The following is a 19,878-nucleotide window of genomic DNA, read 5'->3' as shown; positions in this document are numbered from 1 at the left end:
CCCCCTCACCCTGTCTGCCTGTGCTGTTGGTGGGAAGGAGGGAAGTGTTGAGGAAAGAAAAGGTGTTTTTAAAAGGCTATTTTACTTCTCATTATCCTCCTCTGATTGTGTCTATGATAAACTCATTTTCTATCTCTAAGTTGAACAAGTTTTGCCCTTGGGAGTGTTTACTCTGAGTCCTTATCTCAACTCATAATTCTTTTATTATTTTTTTTCTCTCCACTGTCCAGCTATGACAGGGGAGGCTGAGTGAGCAGCTTTTGTGGGTGCCTGGTGTTTGGCCAGTGTCAAACCACGACAGTTGTTCAAGCAGCCAGTGGCTCCAGAGCCTGGAAAGTGGTGGCAGTGAGACATGGCATGAGGAATGGTGAGGATGAGTGTGGTCCCAAGCCCCAGCCAGTGTGCAGAGGTGGGTGAGCAAGTCAGAGGGAGCCTCAGCCTGAGGTACAGCAGAGGTGTCTGCAGAGGGGCCTCAGCCTGAAATCACTCTGATGCTTTCATCCCAGCAGGGGCTGTGTCAGCATTTGATCCCAGCAGAAAAAATCCATCCAGGCAGAGGATGAGGCATGGCAGGAGCTGTCCAGCAAAGGCAGTGAGAGTGATGTGCTCACTTTGCTCTCCTAAAAGCAACATCTTCTCCCAGGGGTGTGTGCAGCCCCGCTGGCACAAGGCAGGGCTATGGCTGCTGTGGCCATGGCAGCTGGAGGCAAGAGGAGCAGAACTGCATGGTGCTGCCAGGCCGTGCCCCGTGTCTGCCCTGGCACCTGGTGCCTGTGCTCAGGTGTGCAGAGCCCCCAGAGCTGCCCCTGGGGAAGGGGCCTGGCCTCTGGCTGCTGGCCCAGCTGGGGGTGCCTGTTGCCCAGGATGCTGCAGCACATCAGCCAGCCCCAGTGGGGCTCTCCAAAGCTCAGGGCAGCTGCAGGGGCCCAGGGTGCAGCTCTGTGTGCAGCTGAGGCAGGCCTGGAGCTCTGCTGGCTGCGGTCACAGCTGGGACACCAGCACACCTGGAGACACCTGCATGGGGCTGCCTCACTCTGCACCTCCACCAGAACCTGTGTTTTAGAGCAGCCCCAAACAGGTTGGTCCTGGCTGAGCAGTGAGACCCAGCAGGACAATGAACAACAGCCCCTGAGCTGAGATGTCCAGTGCCAAGCTGGCACCTCTGAAAGTGACACAGCTTGCATGAGCTGTTGGCACCCTGGCACACTTTGTTCATCCCTATTCACAGAAAAATGATTGGTGTGTGATGGTGACACTTGTGTGGGTGTTGTGGCATCCTCTGATTGCATTTGCACACCCAATGTCCTGCAAGGATGCTCTGGGCACTGTGACTTCTGTGGTGGGTGTAGAAATTTCAGTGAGAAGCAGCTTGTGGTTTATAGAAGACATGACCCTGCAATGCAGCACTGCAGCAAATCCCTTTTATTGTAAGCTCTTGCAAACTCCATGATGGGACACACATTGATCTTTGACAAGCATTGAATACATTTCCCCAAATCAGTTTCCCATCAATCTGCAGAAAAGCTTCAGAAGCAGAGCAGAGCATGAAGGTGTCCAAGGAGTGCAGCACAGGAATTCAGCTTTGGCTGCTCCAAGCTCTCTATGGGTCTGATGCCAAAGCCAGCCTGTCTGATACAACAGCTGCTGCTCTCAAGGTGCAGTTTCAAAAGCAAGCAAACAAAAGCATGTGCCAGGATCACAGAATCACTGAGTTGCTGTGTTTTGGAGGGACTTCTCAGGACCTTCTAGTCCAGACTCCAGGCTGCAGCAGGATCAGCTAGAGCAGGTTGTCCAGAATCATGTATTGTTGGGCTTTGGGGATCTCCAGACATGGAGATCTCCAGACAGGATCTCTGGGCACCCTGAGGCTCCCTGGTGCCACAGCCTGGCTAAGGAGGTGAGGGACAAGTCAGCTGCACACTCTTGGGGACAGCTGAGGAGGAGAGGACTCGTTCCTCAGAGCTCTCTCCTGACGTGGGCAGCAAAGCAAAGCAGCTGGAGGCTCTGCCCACATCTTTGTGCCTTTGAGCAGAGCAGGAGGTGCCCTGAGGGACAGAGCTGGAAACACACCAGAGAAGGAAGCAGCACAGACTCTGACCAGGACATTTGTCCCCCTCTACTCTGCTCTGCTCAGACCCCACCTGCAGTGCTGCCTCCAGCTCTGGGCCCACAGCACAAGAAGGATCCAAAGCTGTTGGAGTGGATTCCAGTGGAGGCCATGAAGGTGCTCCAAGGGCTGGAGTGTGTCTGCTCTGGAGTGAGGGTGAGAGAGCTGGGGATGTTCAGCCTGGAGAAGACTGCTGAGAGTGCAGTACCTCAAGGACCTCCAAGAGGGCTGGAGAGGGTCTTTGGACAAGGGTATGGAGTGAGAGGACAGGAGGGAATGGTTTCACACTGATCCAGGGCAGGGTTAGATGGGATATTATAAAGCAGTAAATTACAGTGAGCAGGCTGTGGTACGAGTAAAAGTTACCCAGAGCTGTTTTGACTGCCCCATCCCTGGAAGGGCTCAAGGCCAGGCTGGGGAGGGCTTGGAACAAGCTGGTGTAGTGGAAGGTGTCCCTGCCCATGGCAGGCAGTTGAGAATGAGATGATCTTTAAGGCTTTAAGGTCCCATCCAAACCAACCCACTCTGTGATTTTTTGATTCTATAATATGTGGGAAAAGCCCCCGAGGCTATTCTAATGATTATGCGAGGCTTTTTCCGTGGACAGGCATTGTTGAACAGAGTAACCGTTCCACCATAGAGCTCAGTCAACCTCTCCTCCAGCTCCCCCAGGCTGAGCTCCTCCACGTGGTTTTTGTCATTTTCAGCAATGGCCCCCCAAGCCTTTGGGGGCTTTTTGTCCAACACACAGCAGGCAGCTGACCAGATGTGGCTGGGTCTGTTCACCCTCTCTTCAGGTACGTAGGTGTTCCCAGGCACAGCACCCGTGATCACGTAGGTGGTTTTACAGCGCTTGGTCATTTTTGGCAATGTTTTATGCTCGTAAGCATTCCACTTGCCATTGTTGAGAGTGCTGTTCAGGGGCACTACGTTGGTGAAAGTGAAGGAAGCCCTCTTGCTCTCTCTACTGAAGTGATGGCCACTGGGGCTCAAATGGCCAATGTCCAAATCCTTCAGTCCTTCGTAGTCGTTAAGGATAGCCTGGCTCTTTTTGATTTGGTCTAAGGTGAACTTTTTTTGTTCTATGAGGATCCAATCCCTTTCCATGTCTGGAAGACTATTTTTATCTATGAGCTGGACAGGGAAAGAGAAAGAGGTGTTAGAATGGGGAATGGGAGTAATGAAGAAGATTTCCATGGAGTAAAAGGCTCTGATGGTCAAGATCCCATCTTTTGTCATCTCAGTGTAGGAAAATGTATGAATCTGAGACAAATCATACACATGACCCTCCATATGAACACAAAAGCTTTAAAGGGCAACCAGCTCAGAATCTGACTGCTCTCAGTTTGACTTGTGACCTTTGTGATCCAGCCTGCAGCCTGTGCTGGGAGCATGGATACAAGCACGAGACAAGGAGCATTTCCCACTCCTAGGATTGAAAGGTGACTTTGGTGATTCACCACCCCTGCCAAATCTGCTTCCCTTTCCTCCTGTCTCCACAGCCCAAATCTGCCCAGGCTCTCCCTGGATCCTGTCATACCACACTGTCATTCTGTGATTCTGTGATTTGATGTGGGGTTGCTACAAGTGTAGCGCAGTCCTGGAACACCAGTAGTTGTCTACTCTAGCCCCATGCACAGGGAGATGTGTCAGGAAATCAGTCTGGAGCTGAGGTTTCCCTGATAGAACTGCATTTCAATGAAGGATGAACAGTTTTGCTCAGTAAGAAAAAAGATCTCAATTTGAATGGAATCTGTTACAGCAGTGCTGAGAATGTGTCCCAGAGCTGATCTGGGCCAGGGAGAATGTTCTGCAGCATTTGACAAAAGAAAATACAAATGATCTGCCTCTGACAGGGGCCTGTAATCCCAAAAGTGTCCTTTGGAAACTAAATACTCCAGAAATATCTAAGGAGAAAGTTAAAAATATCAAAGATTTTTTAGGTGTCTGGGGTCCAAGGTCCAGGAGGAAAATGCCAGGTTGGACAGAGCCTGGAGCAGGCTGGTCTAATGGCAAGTGGCCTGGCCCATGCAGGGGAGTTGGACTGAGAGGGTCATTAAACCTTGTGTTCCTGCCAACAAAAACCATTGTATGATATACCAAAAAGAGAGAATGTGGAGGCTGCAGTGATGCAAAGACAGAGTAGTTGTTCAAGTTCCTTTGAAAATTAAGATGTAAAAGATTTTTTTTTTAATAATTTCAACATCTCTTTGTTCATCTTTAGGCAAACATATTTAGCCTTCCTCTGGTGTAGCGCATGGGGCTTCCTCCTCTGGCTCTACTTCCTCCATAGCCGTCCTGCTACTCTGTCCTTACCAATGACAGGAATTGCTTCTTTTTCTCTTCTGCAATTGGCCTGGCCTGTTCTCCTGAGGTTTGTCTGAAGGACATTTGTGAGGGCTCCAGAGCTTGTGGAGTTCTGTCTGTCTGCTGGATCCTTCTGGACCAAGCCTGAGCCAAAGATGCTCAGGGGTCACTGCCCATGGGTGAAGATCCCACCCTTGTGACTGGACCAACACTGATGCTCCTCACTTTGCACTGCCTAAAATGTCCCTCCAGAAATCCCTGCACAGTTAACCTGGCCCTCTCATCTCCGGTGCCTTTTCCCTTTGGGTTTTGTCCCTGGGCCATCTCACCCCATTCTGTGTTTCTCCTCACTTCTCTAACACCAATCAAAGGCTGTTTAACACTTCACTGGGAGCAGATAAGCTCTGCCAGGGATGCAGAACAGCTCAGGGCAAAGTGGGGATCAGATCCCAGCAGGACTGTTGGTCCCTCAAGTTTTGCCTCTCCTGGATGCCTTTTCCCCATCCCTTGGTCAGCCAGCAGAGCAGGGCACAGGGAGGGGAAGCATTTGACTTTGTCATGTCATGCCAAGTAATGTGATTTGCTGTTCCTGTCAGGTGAGGGCAGAGAGCTGGGCACCTTTGGGATGTGATTCATCCCATGCTCCTGCTGATGTCTGAGAAGACCCAGAGGAATCATGTGGTGCAGCCTTTTGAAGTTCAGTCAGGACATTCCCATCTGTGTGTCCATTTGCATGTGTGTATTGGGGTGTTAGGAAATACAAGTGGTAATTTAAATGCTGGAGATAATCTCCAAGTATCTGGAGGGTGATGTGAAGTGTGTAAGAGAGACACTCACCTGAGGCTCAACCATCCACCACTCTGGAGGTCTCTTGGCATCTCCAGGTTCATATTTGTAAGCAGAGTACACTGGAATTCTCCTGTCTCTGTCGTACAGGGTGGCATAGTGATACGAGTTCCTGAAGCACTGACAGATCCGGGCTGAGTTATGTGGGTTCAGGGCATCACTTGGAAAGGTCCCCGAATAGAAGAACTGAGGACAGCTGTCAAAGGAGTCCACCACCTCGCTGTGTCCCAGCCAGAGGCAGCTGGCCAACACCTGCAGCAGCAGCAGCCCCAGCATGGTGGCAGGATTTCAGTGAAGGGCTCTTGCTCCCCTGGAAGGCAAATGCAGAGGGACACTCAGCTTGGAGAGAGCAGGTCATGGCCTGGAGCCTTTTTGTGAAGGAGGACAGAGCTGGGAGAGGAGGGCACCATGAGAGACCAGGAAAGGAGTAATTTCTTTCTCCTGGATATGGAAAAATCACGAGGGCAATAACAGTAGAACCTAAAAGAGGGTTTAGATGCCCAGCAGAGGAGGCAGTGGGAGCACTCAGCCTGTAGGAGGAAAGAGCCAAACCCACCAGGACTGCAATCAGCTCTCACAGCAAAGGGATATTGCAACTGAGGCACAGCCCTGGGACAAGGTCACCTTTGCCCACCTCCCTCCTGCTCTCAGCACCTTCCCACAGCACACACCTGCAGCTGGGCACGGACTCTGCTCAGCCCCCTGCCATGCTCAGCTGGGCTTTAATCTCATGGGCCATTGGGCAGGCAAAGAACAGCAATGCTGCACTGCCTACAGCTCTCTGGCCCCATCCAGGTTCACACAGACACTCAGCTCTTCCAGTCAGACCCAACACTGAACCCCAAATCATCCACCTGGGCTCCTGCCTCTCAGCTGACATGGGGCCATGGGTGTCCTGCTGCTCACCTTGCATTTCCACGTTATCCAACCCCAGACTCTGAACTTGCAGGCACATGGAGGGAGCAAATGAAGGGGCCAAGCAGATGGCAGCAGCAAGCATGAGGGATAACACCTCTATCTTATCAGCACAGTGGCTGCTGCAATACCAGCCCTGAGGGGCAGCTCTTGCCCCGGTTGCTTGGGATTCCTGCTGATGCCCATCTTCAGCTTTGCTGATTGATTTCCCTGGACAGGCAAAGGCACCATTGCAGGGATTTCTTGGACAGCCACCTGTCCTGTTTTGTCTTTCTCAGTGCTGATGGGATTTTCAGCAGTCAGTAAGATCATTCCTTTATGAGAAACCTGCTGAAAGTACCTTGGCATGCTGGCAAGCAAGCAAGTGGCTTTGTCTCCCTTCAGAGGCAGCACAGGTTTGGCAGAGCAGGGACGCTTCCACTTGCATTGCCAGACACTCATTGGACAGATTTAATATCATCAGCATTTGGAATAAGACAGCTGGGACAGGCAGCTCAAAGGGTTCCTGGCACACAAAGCTGCCACAGCCTCTAAAGCACAAAGCCCACCTTGGGCTGGCCAGGGGCTGAGCTCAGCACTGCTGAAGGCTTGACAAGTCACCTTGCACATTTGCCTTGTCTTGTTCTTCTCCCTGCCCCTCATCTCTCCCTTTCCACAGGATTCAGGATGCTGAGCTGCACACAGCCCTGCTCTGACCCAAGATATCTGGTCCTTTTCACCTTTTCCAGCCCTGCATCAAGAATGTGGTGACCAATGAGTTGCAAACTGAGAACTGCAACTACCAGTCGGGACTTTTTTCAGTACTCTGCAGAGCATGCCCAAAGCTGCCCCAAATCAAGCAGAGAAGGGTCTGAGAAGTCCTTCTGCATGACCCACACCATGAGATTTAAATATCTCTAACTTGATATCTACTTTAACAGATTCATTCAAAAGAATGTACCGTGAGCAGCACAGGATTCTGCTCACAGCCCCAAAGTGGCAGAGGAGTCTCAAATGCCTCTGCTGCAGTCTCACACTCTCTGGGTTTATATGCCCCCCAGGAAGAGGTAGTAGTTGGATTTCCCAAGAAGCCTTTAGAATACATTTTCTTGGGTGTTCAGACCCCATCTCTGTTTGTCTAGAGGTTTTTTGGAAGGTTATAGGTGAAGATTGAGTACTCAATAATCTCCCCCTTCCTTCTTATTCTAGAGTTTTGATGGTAATTTTCAGGTGAGCTGACTTGATTTTCTTTCCCAAATCATTCCCTCCCTCCATACCCTCCTGACTGACAGAAAATACCAAAATGCTGCAAAATTCGATGCATTCATAAGCTCTGATTTGTCCTTGGAGCTCAGCAATTCCAGCCTGGGCTTTGTCCATATGTATATATATATTTATTTCAGAAAGTCAGGAAAGACTTTGAATATTGGAATCAATGGTGAGGAGGGAGAAAGAGCTTACCTTGGTGCAGAGTCTCAGAACAGGCAGCTGGACTGTTCCTTCTGTCTTCTCCCACGAGAAAGGAGTGTTTGAATGCTCAGCAGTGCACCTGTAATATATAAATATGGCATGCAGTCATAATTTGCCCCTTGTTATATACAAGGAATTCTACAGAATAGAGAAGTTATCTATTTTTATTCAGGGGCACGATCAAATCCACTCAGAAATGTGCTGACTGTTGTTTGTGATAGTTCCCCAGAATTTCTTCCGAATCTGCTGCCTTGCAGCATGGTATGTCAGGATAGGTTAACTATATACACAGGCATGAAGTTGCCCTTTTTGGTAAACTGTGAATTCCACAGAAAAGAGAAGTTTTCTATTTTTATTTACAGAATTTCTTCACACACACTCTGAAAGATGCTGACATTGTTTTAGTTTCCTCAGAATTTCTCCCAAATTTCCTCCCTTGCAGCATGGCATGTCAGGGTCAGCTAACAGGGTCTGGTGGGTTCCTTGATCCTTTCATCAATCCCACCAGCTGCAGCTGCTGCTGCTCCAGCACCTTCACCTGTTTCTGCTCCCAACAGAACAGCTCTGCTGACACTGGATGGACTGGCCTGACTCTGATACACTCAGATATTCACAGTCTGTCCTTCTGCAGCCTCCCTGAACACCATTGCCATGGCCAGGCTACAGATATTCTCTTGCCTGGCTGCCAGGGCTGTGTGACAGCTCCATCCCAGCAGCCTGGGAAGGAGAAGGCTCTGGGGATACCTCAGAGCACCTGCCAGTACTTGAGGAGTCTACAGGAGAGCTGGAGACAGACTCTGCACAAGGGCTTGGAGCTGACAGGTGTGCTGGGTTAATGTTTTTGTCAGTGGCAGGTGTGGGGCTGTGTTTTGGAGTTGTGCTGAACACAGAGTTGGTTACACAGAGATGTTTCTGGTATTGCTGGGCAGAGCTTTCACAGGCCAAGGCCTTTTGTGCTTCTTGTATTGCCAGGCTGGTGAGGAGGCTGGGGGTAGCTGGGATGTTGGGAGGAGAAACAGCCAGGACAGGTGAGCCCAACTGACCAGAGGATATTCCAGAGCACGAGGCATCACGCTGAGGATATAAAGTGAGGGGAAGGAGGAGGAAGGAGGGGGCATTTGAAGTAGTGGGTTTTGTCTTCTGAGGTAAGCGTGAGGTGGGATGGGGCCTTGCTCTCCTGGAGGTGGCTGAACACCTTTCTATCCATGGGAAATGGTGAAGGAATTCCTTGATGTGCTTTGCTTGTGTGCTCAGCCTTTGCTTTCCCTGTCCAACTCTCTGTATCTCCACCCAGGAGTTTTCCACCTTTCCCCTTCCAGTTCTCTCCCTGATCCTGGTGCTCAGGGAGGGAGGGAGGGGTTTTGTGGAACGTGGCTGCTGGCTGGGGTTAAACCAAAGCACTGGGCCAAGCTGAAAGGGCTTGAAATGGAAGGAGTGTAGGTTTAGAAAGGATATTAAGAAGATATTTGTGACTGTGGGGTGGTGAAGCCCCAGCACAGGTTGCCCACAGAAGCTGAGACTGCCCCATACCTGCAAGTGTCCATGGCCAGGCTGGCTGGGGCTTGGAGGAGCCTGGGATACTGGAAGGTGTCCCTGCCTATGGGAGGGCATGGATGTAGGCTGGTCATTAAGGTCCTTTCCAAGCCAAAATATTCTGTCATTCAATGACCATTCATTCACTCAAACTAAATTGGCCAAATTTTCTTCTGTTTCCAAAAGTCCAGGAATAACAGAATGACGAGTTCTTTGTTACAACCACAAATATCCAGAAGTGTGTTAGACCAAAGTTTATTTCAGCATGCTGGTTGAGTCCTGTGGTTTCTTGTGTCTCTGTTAACCTGGGACTGATGTCTTAAACAAAGTGGGGTTTAGCCAGAATGAAGGAGAAGGCCAAGAAGAAGCAGATCTGGTGGAGGTGGGGTAAATTCCTCCTTTCTGATGGGGCCCAACTGACAGAACAAAGCAGGGCCAGCAGTGGTTACATCATTAGAAGGGGCCATAAACCATCAAAGATCCCCAAAGTGTCTCCCAACTCCACAGTGCTGCCTGACCAACTGTAAAACCCCTCCCAGGGGAAAAGTGTGGCAATGCCCCACAGTCCTGAAGTCAAAGAACCCATTGAACTCTTTCATGCAGGGTCCCCACCTCAAAAGGCTCATAAAAGTTTGGGATGTCAAAGTTGGAGTTTTGTTCCTGGATGAATGGAGGTATCTTGTAAGAGCTGTTGGCACCTTGGCACATTTTGTTCATGCCATTCACAGGAGAATAACTGGTGTCTGGAGCTGACACTTGTGTGGGTGTTGTGGCATTCTCTGATTGCATTTTCACACCCAATGTCCTGCAAGGATGCTCTGGGCACTGTGGCTTTACTGGTGGATGTAGAAATTTCAGTGAGAAGCAGCTCGTGGTTTATAGAAGACGTGGCCTTGCATTGCAGCACTGCAGCAAATCCCTTTTATTGTAAGCTCTTGCAAACTCCATGATGGGGCACACATTGATCTTTGACAAGCATTGAATACATTTCCCCAAATCAGTTTCCCATCAATCTGCAGAAAAGCTTCAGAAGCAGAGCAGAGCATGAAGGTGTCCAAGGAGTGCAGCACAGGAATTCAGCTTTGGCTGCTCCAAGCTCACTACTGGTCTGATGCCAAAGCCAGCCTGTCTGATACAACAGCTGCTGCTCCCAAGGTGCAGTTTCAAAAGCCACCAAACAAAAGCATGTGCCAGGACCCCAGAATCACTGATTTGTTGTGTTTTGGAGGGAATTCTATAATCTTCTCGTCCAGACTCTAGGCTGCACCACAATCAGCTAGAACAGGTTTTCCACATTGTTCTCTGCAGCATCTTCATGTGTGGGGCACAGCACTTGGGCAGCAGCATTCCTGAACACCTCCTGACCTGACCCCCAGGGGTTCTTGGCTGATATTCCTGTGCCAAAGTGCTGCTGCCCATCAGCAAGGGACATTTTGCCCAGGTACAGGAAGTGAGAACCTCATTGCAGGGAGTGTAAACAGAAAGCCGCCCGGATATACAACAGATAAGCAGTTCCTCAGAAATCAGAGTCACAATTTTGCAATATAACCTCATAAAAGTTGCCAAACAGGGAAGTTTGTTTCCTGGATGGACTAAAGGATCTTTGCTTACTTGCTCTATCAAGCAAAGTTTAGAAGATATCTCTGTCTTGATTGTCCTGTTTCCTTCTCTTTTTGGACAGCACATGGCAACATGTTCAGTCCACCGAATGTTAACCATTGGTGTTACTGGAAATGGGCTTAGCCAGCTGCCCGATCCAAACATGAGCAGTGAAGCAGCTTGAGGTCACAGTGTCTCCTCACAATTCCCAGCAAAAAAAATCTATCCCGAGTGACAAAAAATCCCTGTGACACACTGGAGCCCAGAGCTCTCCCCAAAGAGGGACAGACACAGAGCAAACTGCAAAATTACCCTGCCATGGCAGTGCAGCTGCACCTTCCCAGGGAACTCAGGTGCTTCCCACCCCACCGTGGGCATGGAGCAGCTCTGGGCTCAGCAAAGGGCTCCATCCCTATTGCCCATTCACAGCAGGCTCAGCAGAAAGCAGAGGCAATGCCAGCTGAAAGGTGCCTGGCAGCATGCTTGTGGAGCTGGGACAGCCCTGTGCTCAGCTCCAAGCTGGCTGCCTGGCAGAAGCACAGAATTATTTCTGTTGGAAAAGGCCTCTGGCATCGTGGAGTCCAACCTTGGAACAATCACCACCTCTTCAAGTGGACCATGGCACCGAGTGCCACATCCAGTCTCCAGAGATTGGGATTTCACCACATCTTCAGGCAGTCCATTCCAATGCTGAATCACCCTTTATGTGAAGAAATTCCTCCTGAGGCACCTTCAGAATCTCCCCTGGTGCAGGTCGAGGCCTTGCCCTCTCATTGTCTCGATGGCTGTCCAGCAGAAAATGCAGATCCCCAGCTGGCTACAGCCCCTTTTCAGGGAGCTGGAGAGAGAAATGATCTCTCGGAGCCCCCATGTCTGGGCTAAAGAACCCCAGCTGCCTCAGCTGCTCCTCACAGGCCTTTCCCTGCAGGGCCTTCAGCAGCTCCATGGCCTTGCTCTGCATGGCCTGCAGAGGTGGCCTCGGCCCGTGGATCCAGCCTGTGCAGATCCCTCTGCAGAGCCTTGCTGCCCTCCAGCAGCTGAGTCTCCCTCCAAACTTGGCGCCATCTGTGATCTTGCTGAGAGTTCCCTGCATCCCCTCATCCAGATCATCAGGAAAGATCTTCAACGAGACCGGGCCCCACCCTGGGGACAGCGCTTGTGGCCGGACGCCAGCTGCATGTGGCACTGTCACCAAGGCTCTCTGGGCCTGGACATGCAGGCAGCTCCTGAGGCAGCCAGGAGAGCACCTCTCCAAGGCCTGGGCTGACAGCTTTTCCAGGAGAATGCTGTGGGAGACTGTGCCAGAGGCTTTGGTGAAGTCCAGGTAGACACTTCCACAGCCACCCCCCTCATCCACTGGGCCGGTCATCTGGTCATCAAAGGAGATCCAGTTCACTCGGCAGGACCTGCCTTTCCTAAAGCCCTGCTGGCTGGGACTGATGCCTTGGTTCTCCTGGATGTGCCCTGTGATCACACTCAGGACAATCTGCTCCAAAACCCTTCTGGGATGCACGTTCAGGAGGACACGCCTGTAATTCCCCAAATTATCCTTCCTGCCCTTCTTGTGGATGTGTGTCACAATTGCAAACTCCAGGCAGCTGGCACCTCCCCAGTGACCCACCACTGATGGAAAGCAACAGTCCTCATGAATGAAATAAGGCAGAGTCCAAGCTGATCCTTTTCACTGTTGGGCTTCCCATGTATTTCCAAGCTTGCTGGGGATGGCAGGACATTTCTGATTATTGCCAGGAGTGAAGGTCCTAGGAGGAGCCTGGGAAGTCGACAGAGGTGGCACTGATGGGGTTTGTGTGTTGGTTTTGCACAGCTGGGATTTTGGGTGTGGGGGGCCCACATAGGTGTCTTCTGTGAGAAGCTTCTAGAAGCTTCCACCATTGTCCAGCAAACCCAATCTGTGGTGGCTCTGTCGATGGACATGCTGCTGGCCACAGCTGGGCCAATTAGAGATGTTGGTGACACCTCTGCAATAACATATTTAAGAAGAAAATGAAAACAAAGTGGAGTGTGCAGTTTGAATTCCAGTCAGAGTCTAGGAGGACGTGAGAACATGTGAGGGAAACCACATGGAGACACCAAGGTCAGTGGAGAAGGAGGAGGAAGTGGTGCCCCATGTGCTGGAGCCAAGATTCCTCTGTAGGCCATGGTGAAGCCGCTCTGCCTCTGCAAGCCATGGGGATCCACAGGGGATTCAGAGATCCGCACACAGGCCATGGGAATCCAGGATATATTCAGAGATCCACCCACAGCCCATGGGGGATGTGCCCAGTCTGGAGCAGGGGGATGCCCTGAGGAGGCTGTGATGCACTGGGAGACCTGGTGAAGAGAGGGGTCCCCTGCTCCCCTGCTGGAGCAGCCTGTCCTTGGACTGCACCCAATGGAAGGATGACCCAGGCCAGGGCAGTTTGGGGAGGACTGTGTGCCTGTGGGAGGGACTCCTGTTGCAGCAGTTTTGGTTGGGCTGCTGCTAGTGAGAGTGGAGCCGCACTGGAGAAGTTCAAGGAGAACTGTCTCCCATGGGAGGGACCCCACGGTGCAGAAGGGGAGGGACTCCTCTCCCTGAGCACTGGAAGAGAACCTTGCGTGATGAACTGACCAAGCCCCCCTCACTCTGTCTGCCTGTGCTGTTGGTGGGAAGGAGGGAAGTGTTGAGGAAAGAAAAGGTGTTTTTAAAAGGCTATTTTACTTCTCATTATCCTCCTCTGATTGTGTCTGTAATAAACTCATTTTCTATCTCTAAGTTGAACAAGTTTTGCCCTTGGGAGTGTTTACTCTGAGTCCTTATCTCAACTCATAAATCTTTTATTATTTTTTTTCTCTCCACTGTCCAGCTATGACAGGGGAGGCTGAGTGAGCAGCTTTTGTGGGTGCCTGGTGTTTGGCCAGTGTCAAACCATGACAGTTGTTCAAGCAGCCAGTGGCTCCAGAGCCTGGAAAGTGGTGGCAGTGAGACATGGCATGAGGAATGGTGAGGATGAGGGTGGTCCCAAGCCCCAGCCAGTGTGCAGAGGTGTGTGAGCAAGTCAGAGGGAGCCTCAGCCTGAGGTACAGCAGAGGTGTCTGCAGAGGGCCCTCAGCCTGAAATCACTCTGATGCTTTCATCCCAGCAGGGGCTGTGTCAGCATTTGATTACAACAGAAAAAATCCATCCAGGCAGGGGAGTTGGGAGGGCAGGAGCTGTGCAGCAAAGGCAGTGAGAGTGATGTGCTCACTTTGCTCTCCTAAAAGCAACATCTTCTCCCAGGGGTGTGTGCAGCCCCGCTGGCACAAGGCAGGGCTATGGCTGCTGTGGCCATGGCAGCTGGAGGCAAGAGGAGCAGAACTGCATGGTGCTGCCAGGCCGTGCCCCGTGTCTGCCCTGGCACCTGGTGCCTGTGCTCAGGTGTGCAGAGCCCCCAGAGCTGCCCCTGGGGAAGGGGCCTGGCCTCTGGCTGCTGGCCCAGCTGGGGGTGCCTGTTGCCCAGGATGCTGCAGCACATCAGCCAGCCCCAGTGGGGCTCTCCAAAGCTCAGGGCAGCTGCAGGGGCCCAGGGTGCAGCTCTGTGTGCAGCTGAGGCAGGCCTGGAGCTCTGCTGGCTGCGGTCACAGCTGGGACACCAGCACACCTGGAGACACCTGCATGGGGCTGCCTCACTCTGCAAACCCACCAGAACCTGTGTTTTAGAGCAGCCCCAAACAGGTTGGTCCTGGCTGAGCAGTGAGACCCAGCAGGACAATGAACAACAGCCCCTGAGCTGAGATGTCCAGTCCCAAGCTGGCACCTCTGAAAGTGACACAGCTTGCATGAGCTGTTGGCACCCTGGCACACTTTGTCCATGCCATTCACAGGAGAATGACTGGTGTCTGATGGTGACACTTGTGTGGGTGTTGTGGCATCCTCTGATTGCATTTGCACACCCAATGTCCTGCAAGGATGCTCTGGGCACTGTGACTTCTGTGGTGGGTGTAGAAATTTCAGTGAGAAGCAAATTGTGGTTTATAGACGACATGACCCCGCAATGCAGCACTGCAGCAAATCCCTTTTATTGTAAGCTCTTGCAAACTCCATGATGGGGCACACATGGATCTTTGACAAGCATTGAATACATTTCCCCAAATCAGTTTCCCATCAATCTGCAGAAAAGCTTCAGAAGCAGAGCAGAGCATGAAGGTGTCCAAGGAGTGCAGCACAGGAATTCAGCTTTGGCTGCTCCAAGCACTCTATGGGTCTGATGCCAAAGCCTGCCTGTCTGATACAACAGCTGCTGCTCTCAAGGTGCAGTTTCAAAAGCCACCAAACAAAAGCATGTGCCAGGATCACAGAATCACTGAATTGTTGTGTTTTGGAGGGAATTCTATAATCTTCTAGTCCACACTCCAGGCTGCAGCAGGAGCAGCTAGAGCAGGTTGTCCAGAATCATGTATTGTTGGGCTTTGGGGATCTCCAGACATGGAGATCTCCAGACAGGATCTCTGGGCACCCTGAGGCTCCCTGGTGCCACAGCCTGGCTAAGGAGGTGAGGGACAAGTCAGCTGCACACTCTTGGGGACAGCTGAGGAGGAGAGGACTCGTTCCTCAGAGCTCTCTCCTGATGTGGGCAGCAAAGCAAAGCAGCTGGAGGCTCTGCCCACATCTTTGTGCCTTTGAGCAGAGCAGGAGGTGCCCTGAGGGACAGAGCTGGAAACACACCAGAGAAGGAAGCAGCACAGACTCTGACCAGGACATTTGTCCCCCTCTACTCTGCTCTGCTCAGACCCCACCTGCAGTGCTGCCTCCAGCTCTGGGGCCCACAGCACAAGAAGGATCCAAAGCTGTTGGAGTGGAGTCCAGTGGAGGCCATGAAGGTGCTCCAAGGGCTGGGGTGTGTCTGCTCTGGAGTGAGGGTGAGAGAGCTGGGGATGTTCAGCCTGGAGAAGACTGCTGAGAGTGTAGTACATCAAGGACCTCCAAGAGGGCTGGAGAGGGTCTTTGGACAAGGGTATGGAGTGAGAGGACAGGAGGGAATGGTTTCACCCTGATCGAGGGCAGGGTTAGATGGGATATTATAAAGCAGTAAATTACAGTGAGCAGGCTGTGGTATGAGTAAAAGTTACCCAGAGCTTTTTTGACTTCCCCATCCCTGGAATGGTTCAAGGCCAGGCTGGGGAGGGCTTGGAACAAGCTGGTGTAGTGGAAGGTGTCCCTGCCCATGGCAGGCAGGTCAGAATGAGATGATCTTTAAGGCTTAAAGGTCCCATCCAAACCAAACCACTCTGTGATTCTGTGATTCTATGACAGAATGGAAAATTCCCCGAGCCTTTTCCATTGAGGAAGTGAGGCCTATTTCTGGGAACAGGCATTGTTGAACAGATTAACGTTTTTACCGTAGAGCTTAGTCAATCTGTTCTCCAGATCCTCCAGGCTGAGCTGCTCTACCTCTTTTTTGCTCTTGTTCTCAGCAATGGCCCCCCAAGCCTTTGGGGGCTTTTTGTCCAACATACAGCAGGCAGCTGACCAGATGTGGCTGGGTACATTAACCCTGTTATTGGATACGTAGGTGTTCCCAGGCACAGCACCTGTGATCACGTAGGTGGTTGTACAGCCCTGGGTCTTTTTGGGCATTGTTTGAGACTCGTAAGCATTCCAGTTGACATTGTTGAGAGTCTCGTCCTGAGGCACTATGTTGGTAAGGGTGAAGGTAGCAATCTTGCTCTCTTCACTGTACTGATGGCCATTGGGGCTCAAATGGCCACGGGTCAAATCCTTCTGTCCTCTGTAGTCATCATCAATAGCTTGGCTCTCTTTGATTTTGTCTAAGGTGAAGGAGTGATTATATATGAGGTTCTTCTCACTTGTCATCTCTTTAAGATTATTTTTACCTATAAGCTGGACAGGGAAAGAAAAAGTGGTGTTAGCATAGGGAATGGGAGTAATGGAGAAGATTTCCCTGGAGCAGAAGTTTCCGATGGTCAAGATCCCATTTTTTGTCATCAAAGTGTTTAAAAACATATGAATCTGAGACAAATCATACACATGCCCCTCCTGCATGAATGCAAGAGCTTTAAAGAGCAAGCAGCTCAGAATCTGACTGCTCTCAGTTGCACTTGTGACCTTTGTGATCCAGCCTGCAGTTTGTGCTTGGAGCATGGATGGATGCACCAGACAAGGAGCATTTCCCACTCCTAGGATTGAAAGGCGAATTTGGTGGGACTGCCAAATCTGCTTCCCTTTCCTCCTGTCTCCACAGCCCAAATCTGCCCAGGGCTCTCCCTGGATCCCCTCACACCGCACTGTGATGCTGTGATTCTGTGATGTTTTGTGGGGTTGCTACAGGTGTTGCGCATTCCTGGAACACCAGAGGTTGGCTCCTGTAACCCCATATACAGGAAGATGTGTCAGGAAATCAGTCCTGGAGCTGAGGTTTCCCTGGGAGGGATACAGTTCATTCAAGGATGAACAGTTTTGCTCAGTAGGCAAAAGGATCTCAATTTGAATGGAATCTGTTACAGCAGTGCTGAGAATGTGTCCCAGAGCTGATCTGGGCCAGGGAGAATTTTCTGCAGCATTGCTGAAAAGTAGTTAGAAACTATCAGCCTTTGAGAGGAACCTGTAATTCCAAAAGAGTCCTGGGTAAACGAAATACTCCAAGAATGCCTCTGGAGAAAGTTAAAAAAATATCAAAGATTTTTTGGGTGTCTGGGGTCCAAGGTCCAGGAGGAAAATGCCAGGTTGGACAGGGCTTGGAGCACGCTGGTCTGTCCTAGGTTGACTATATGATGCTTTTATCCCCAATCATCTTGTTCTGTTTATGCTGAATAAGAAGTTTTGCACCTTTAAGACTAGTTCTAAAGAGTGACGGGGGGAGAGAAGAAGCAGCACTTTGTTTTCAGACACTGCACTCACTTCTCCACATTCCTGCTCCTGGCCTGTGCTGTCTGCGGACAGACAGACAGCAGGACAGAGCTCTCCTTTGCTTTTAGTTAGTTTCAGCCTCTGTGGGTTTTTTTCCTTTTTCCCTTTCCTTTGGAACTGTTTAAACCTGCTCTGGACTGGACCGGAGCATTGGCAGCTCCCACCTGTGGCCCATGGGGCCGGGCCTGGGCCGCGGCATTTCCAGCACAGGAGGGACTGCTAAGAGCCTGAGTGAGCTGAACTGCAGCCCAGGGAGGGAACTTTTCTGAGTTTGTCATCTCTTTTGGAGCAGCAAGGGGTTTTATTTTTTAATATTGTTTAGATTTTATTGTTTAATAAACAGGGTTTTTTCCACTTTTCTCCAAGGAGGTATTTTCTCCCGGACAGGTTGCGGGAGGGGCCAATTGAATCTGCTTTCCTAGAGAAGCCCCTTTGGGGGTTCTCTTCAAAATTTGCCCTGAACCAGGACATGGTCTAACAGCAAGTGGCCTGGCCCATGCAGGGGAGTTGGACTGAGATGGTCTTTAAGGTTCCTTCCAACACCAACCATTCTATGATCCCTCAAAAAGAGAGAATGTGGAGGCTGCAGTAGTGCAAGACCAGATTAGGTGCTTGAGTTCCTATGCATAAAATGAAATTATTATTTTTTTTATAACTTCAACATCTTTTGGTTCATCTTTAGGCAAACATATTTAGCCTTCCTTTGCAGCAGGGCATGTGGTTTCCCCCTCTGGCTCACCTTCCCCCGTAGCTGTCCTGCTACTCTGTCCTTACCAATGACAGGAATTGCTTCTTTTTCTCTTCTGCAATTGGCCTGGCCTGTTCTCCTGAGGTTTGTCTACAGGACATTTGGGAAGGCTCTAGAGCTTGTGGAATTCTGTCTGTCTGCTGGATCCTTCTGGAGCAAGCCTGAGCCAAAGGTGCTCAGGGGTCACTGCCCATGGGTGGAGATCACACCCTTCTCAATGGACCAACACTGATGCTCCTCTGTGGAGAGCATGGGGGGGCCATTCCCTGGTTTAGGGAGACACAAGAAACTTCCCCCAAAGAGCTATTAGACCCCATTGCCTCCTTCCCATGTTCCTATGTTTGTTCCTATGCCCCTGAGTCACATCTCCCTATTCCCTGATTGGCCCTCATCTTTGCACTGCCCTGAGGCCAAGCTGACCCCAGGGCCCCTTGGCAGACCAAAATTTTCACCCTGTATGTGTGGGTGCTGGGACCTGAACATCGCACTGCACAGCTGAATAAAACATCTGTGCATTTTATGCAAAGGGACTATGCTAGCAGCAATTCAGCTTGCTACACTACTCACTTGTCACTGCCTGAAATGTCCCTCCAGAAATCCCTGCACAGTTAACCTGACCCTCTCATCTCCGGTGCCTTTTCCCTCAAGGCTTTGTCCCTGGGCCATCTCACCCCTTCTGAGTTTCTCCTCACTTCTCTCACACCAATCACAAAGCCTGTTTGACTCTTCACTGGGAGCAGATAAGCTCTGCCAGGGATGCAGAACAGCTCAGGGCAAAGTGGGGATCAGATCCCAGCAGGACTGTTGGTCCCTCAAGTTTTGCCTCTCCTGGATGCCTTTTCCCCATCACTTGGTCAGCCAGCAGAGCAGGGCACAGGGAGGGGAAGCATTTGACTTTGTCATGTCATGCCAAGTAATGTGATTTGCTGTTCCTGTCAGGTGAAGGCAGAGAGCTGGGCACCTTTGGGATGTGATTCATCTCATGCTCCTGCTGATGTCTGAGATGCATCAGAGGAATCATATGGTGGAGGTGTTTGAAGTTCAACGAGGACATTCCCATCAGTGTGTCCATTTGCATGTGTTTAGAGGGGTGTTAGGAAATACAAGTGGTAATTTAAATGCTGCGGCCTATGTCTGGGTGGCTGGAGGGTGAAGTGTGTAAGAGGGACACTCACCTGAGGCTCAACCATCCACTTCCTTGAAGGTCTCGTGTAAGGTCCAGGCCTGTATTTGTAAGCAGAGTACACTGGAATTCTCCTGTCTCTGTCGTACAGGGTGGCATAGTGATACGAGTTGCTGAAGCGCTGACAGATCCGGGCTGGGTTATTTGGATTCAGGGCATCATTTGGGGGAATCCCATCATAGAAGAACTGAGGACAGCTGTCAAAGGAGTTCACCACCTCGCTGTGTCCCAGCCAGAGGCAGCTGGCCAACACCTGCAGCAGCAGCAGCCCCAGCATGGTGGCAGGATTTCAGTGAAGGGCTCTT

The 19,878-nt window shown here is 50.9% G+C and overlaps 2 protein-coding genes across 2 annotated transcripts; both read right to left on the bottom strand.

Annotated features, from left to right (window-relative positions):
• Nucleotides 1–1,737: 1,737 nt before the first annotated feature.
• LOC131083218 (endonuclease domain-containing 1 protein-like) lies at nucleotides 1,738–7,694 on the bottom strand. The gene is made up of 3 exons (XM_058023653.1): nucleotides 7,616–7,694; nucleotides 5,252–5,570; nucleotides 1,738–3,241 (listed from the first exon to the last, which is right to left on the bottom strand). Exons 2-3 carry the CDS (start codon nucleotides 5,534–5,536, stop codon nucleotides 2,606–2,608), a joined length of 921 nt encoding a protein of 306 aa, XP_057879636.1. The 5' UTR covers nucleotides 5,537–5,570; nucleotides 7,616–7,694; the 3' UTR covers nucleotides 1,738–2,605.
• An 8,376-nt stretch (nucleotides 7,695–16,070) lies between these two features.
• Nucleotides 16,071–19,878, bottom strand: LOC131083216 (endonuclease domain-containing 1 protein-like). Its single transcript, XM_058023651.1, has 2 exons — nucleotides 19,566–19,878; nucleotides 16,071–16,616 (listed from the first exon to the last, which is right to left on the bottom strand). Exons 1-2 carry the CDS (start codon nucleotides 19,848–19,850, stop codon nucleotides 16,071–16,073), a joined length of 831 nt encoding a protein of 276 aa, XP_057879634.1. The 5' UTR covers nucleotides 19,851–19,878.

The sequence above is a fragment of the Melospiza georgiana genome, chromosome 4 (assembly GCF_028018845.1).
Source record: "Melospiza georgiana isolate bMelGeo1 chromosome 4, bMelGeo1.pri, whole genome shotgun sequence".
In the NCBI taxonomy this organism is placed as follows: Eukaryota; Metazoa; Chordata; class Aves; order Passeriformes; family Passerellidae; genus Melospiza; species Melospiza georgiana.
The sequence above is the reverse complement of the archived record's forward strand: the minus strand, read 5'-3'. Positions and strand labels throughout refer to the sequence as shown.

Bases quoted from the DNA above. Each gene is read 5' to 3' on its own strand.
- LOC131083218 (XM_058023653.1), bottom strand. From the start codon at position 5,536: ATGCTGGGGCTGCTGCTGCTGCAGGTGTTGGCCAGCTGCCTCTGGCTG. The intron at 3,242-5,251 runs GTGAGTGTCTCT...TTCCCTGTCCAG, and splicing joins GGTGGATGGTTGAGCCTCAG to CTCATAGATAAAAATAGTCT.
- LOC131083216 (XM_058023651.1), bottom strand. From the start codon at position 19,850: ATGCTGGGGCTGCTGCTGCTGCAGGTGTTGGCCAGCTGCCTCTGGCTG. The intron at 16,617-19,565 runs GTGAGTGTCCCT...TTCCCTGTCCAG, and splicing joins AGTGGATGGTTGAGCCTCAG to CTTATAGGTAAAAATAATCT.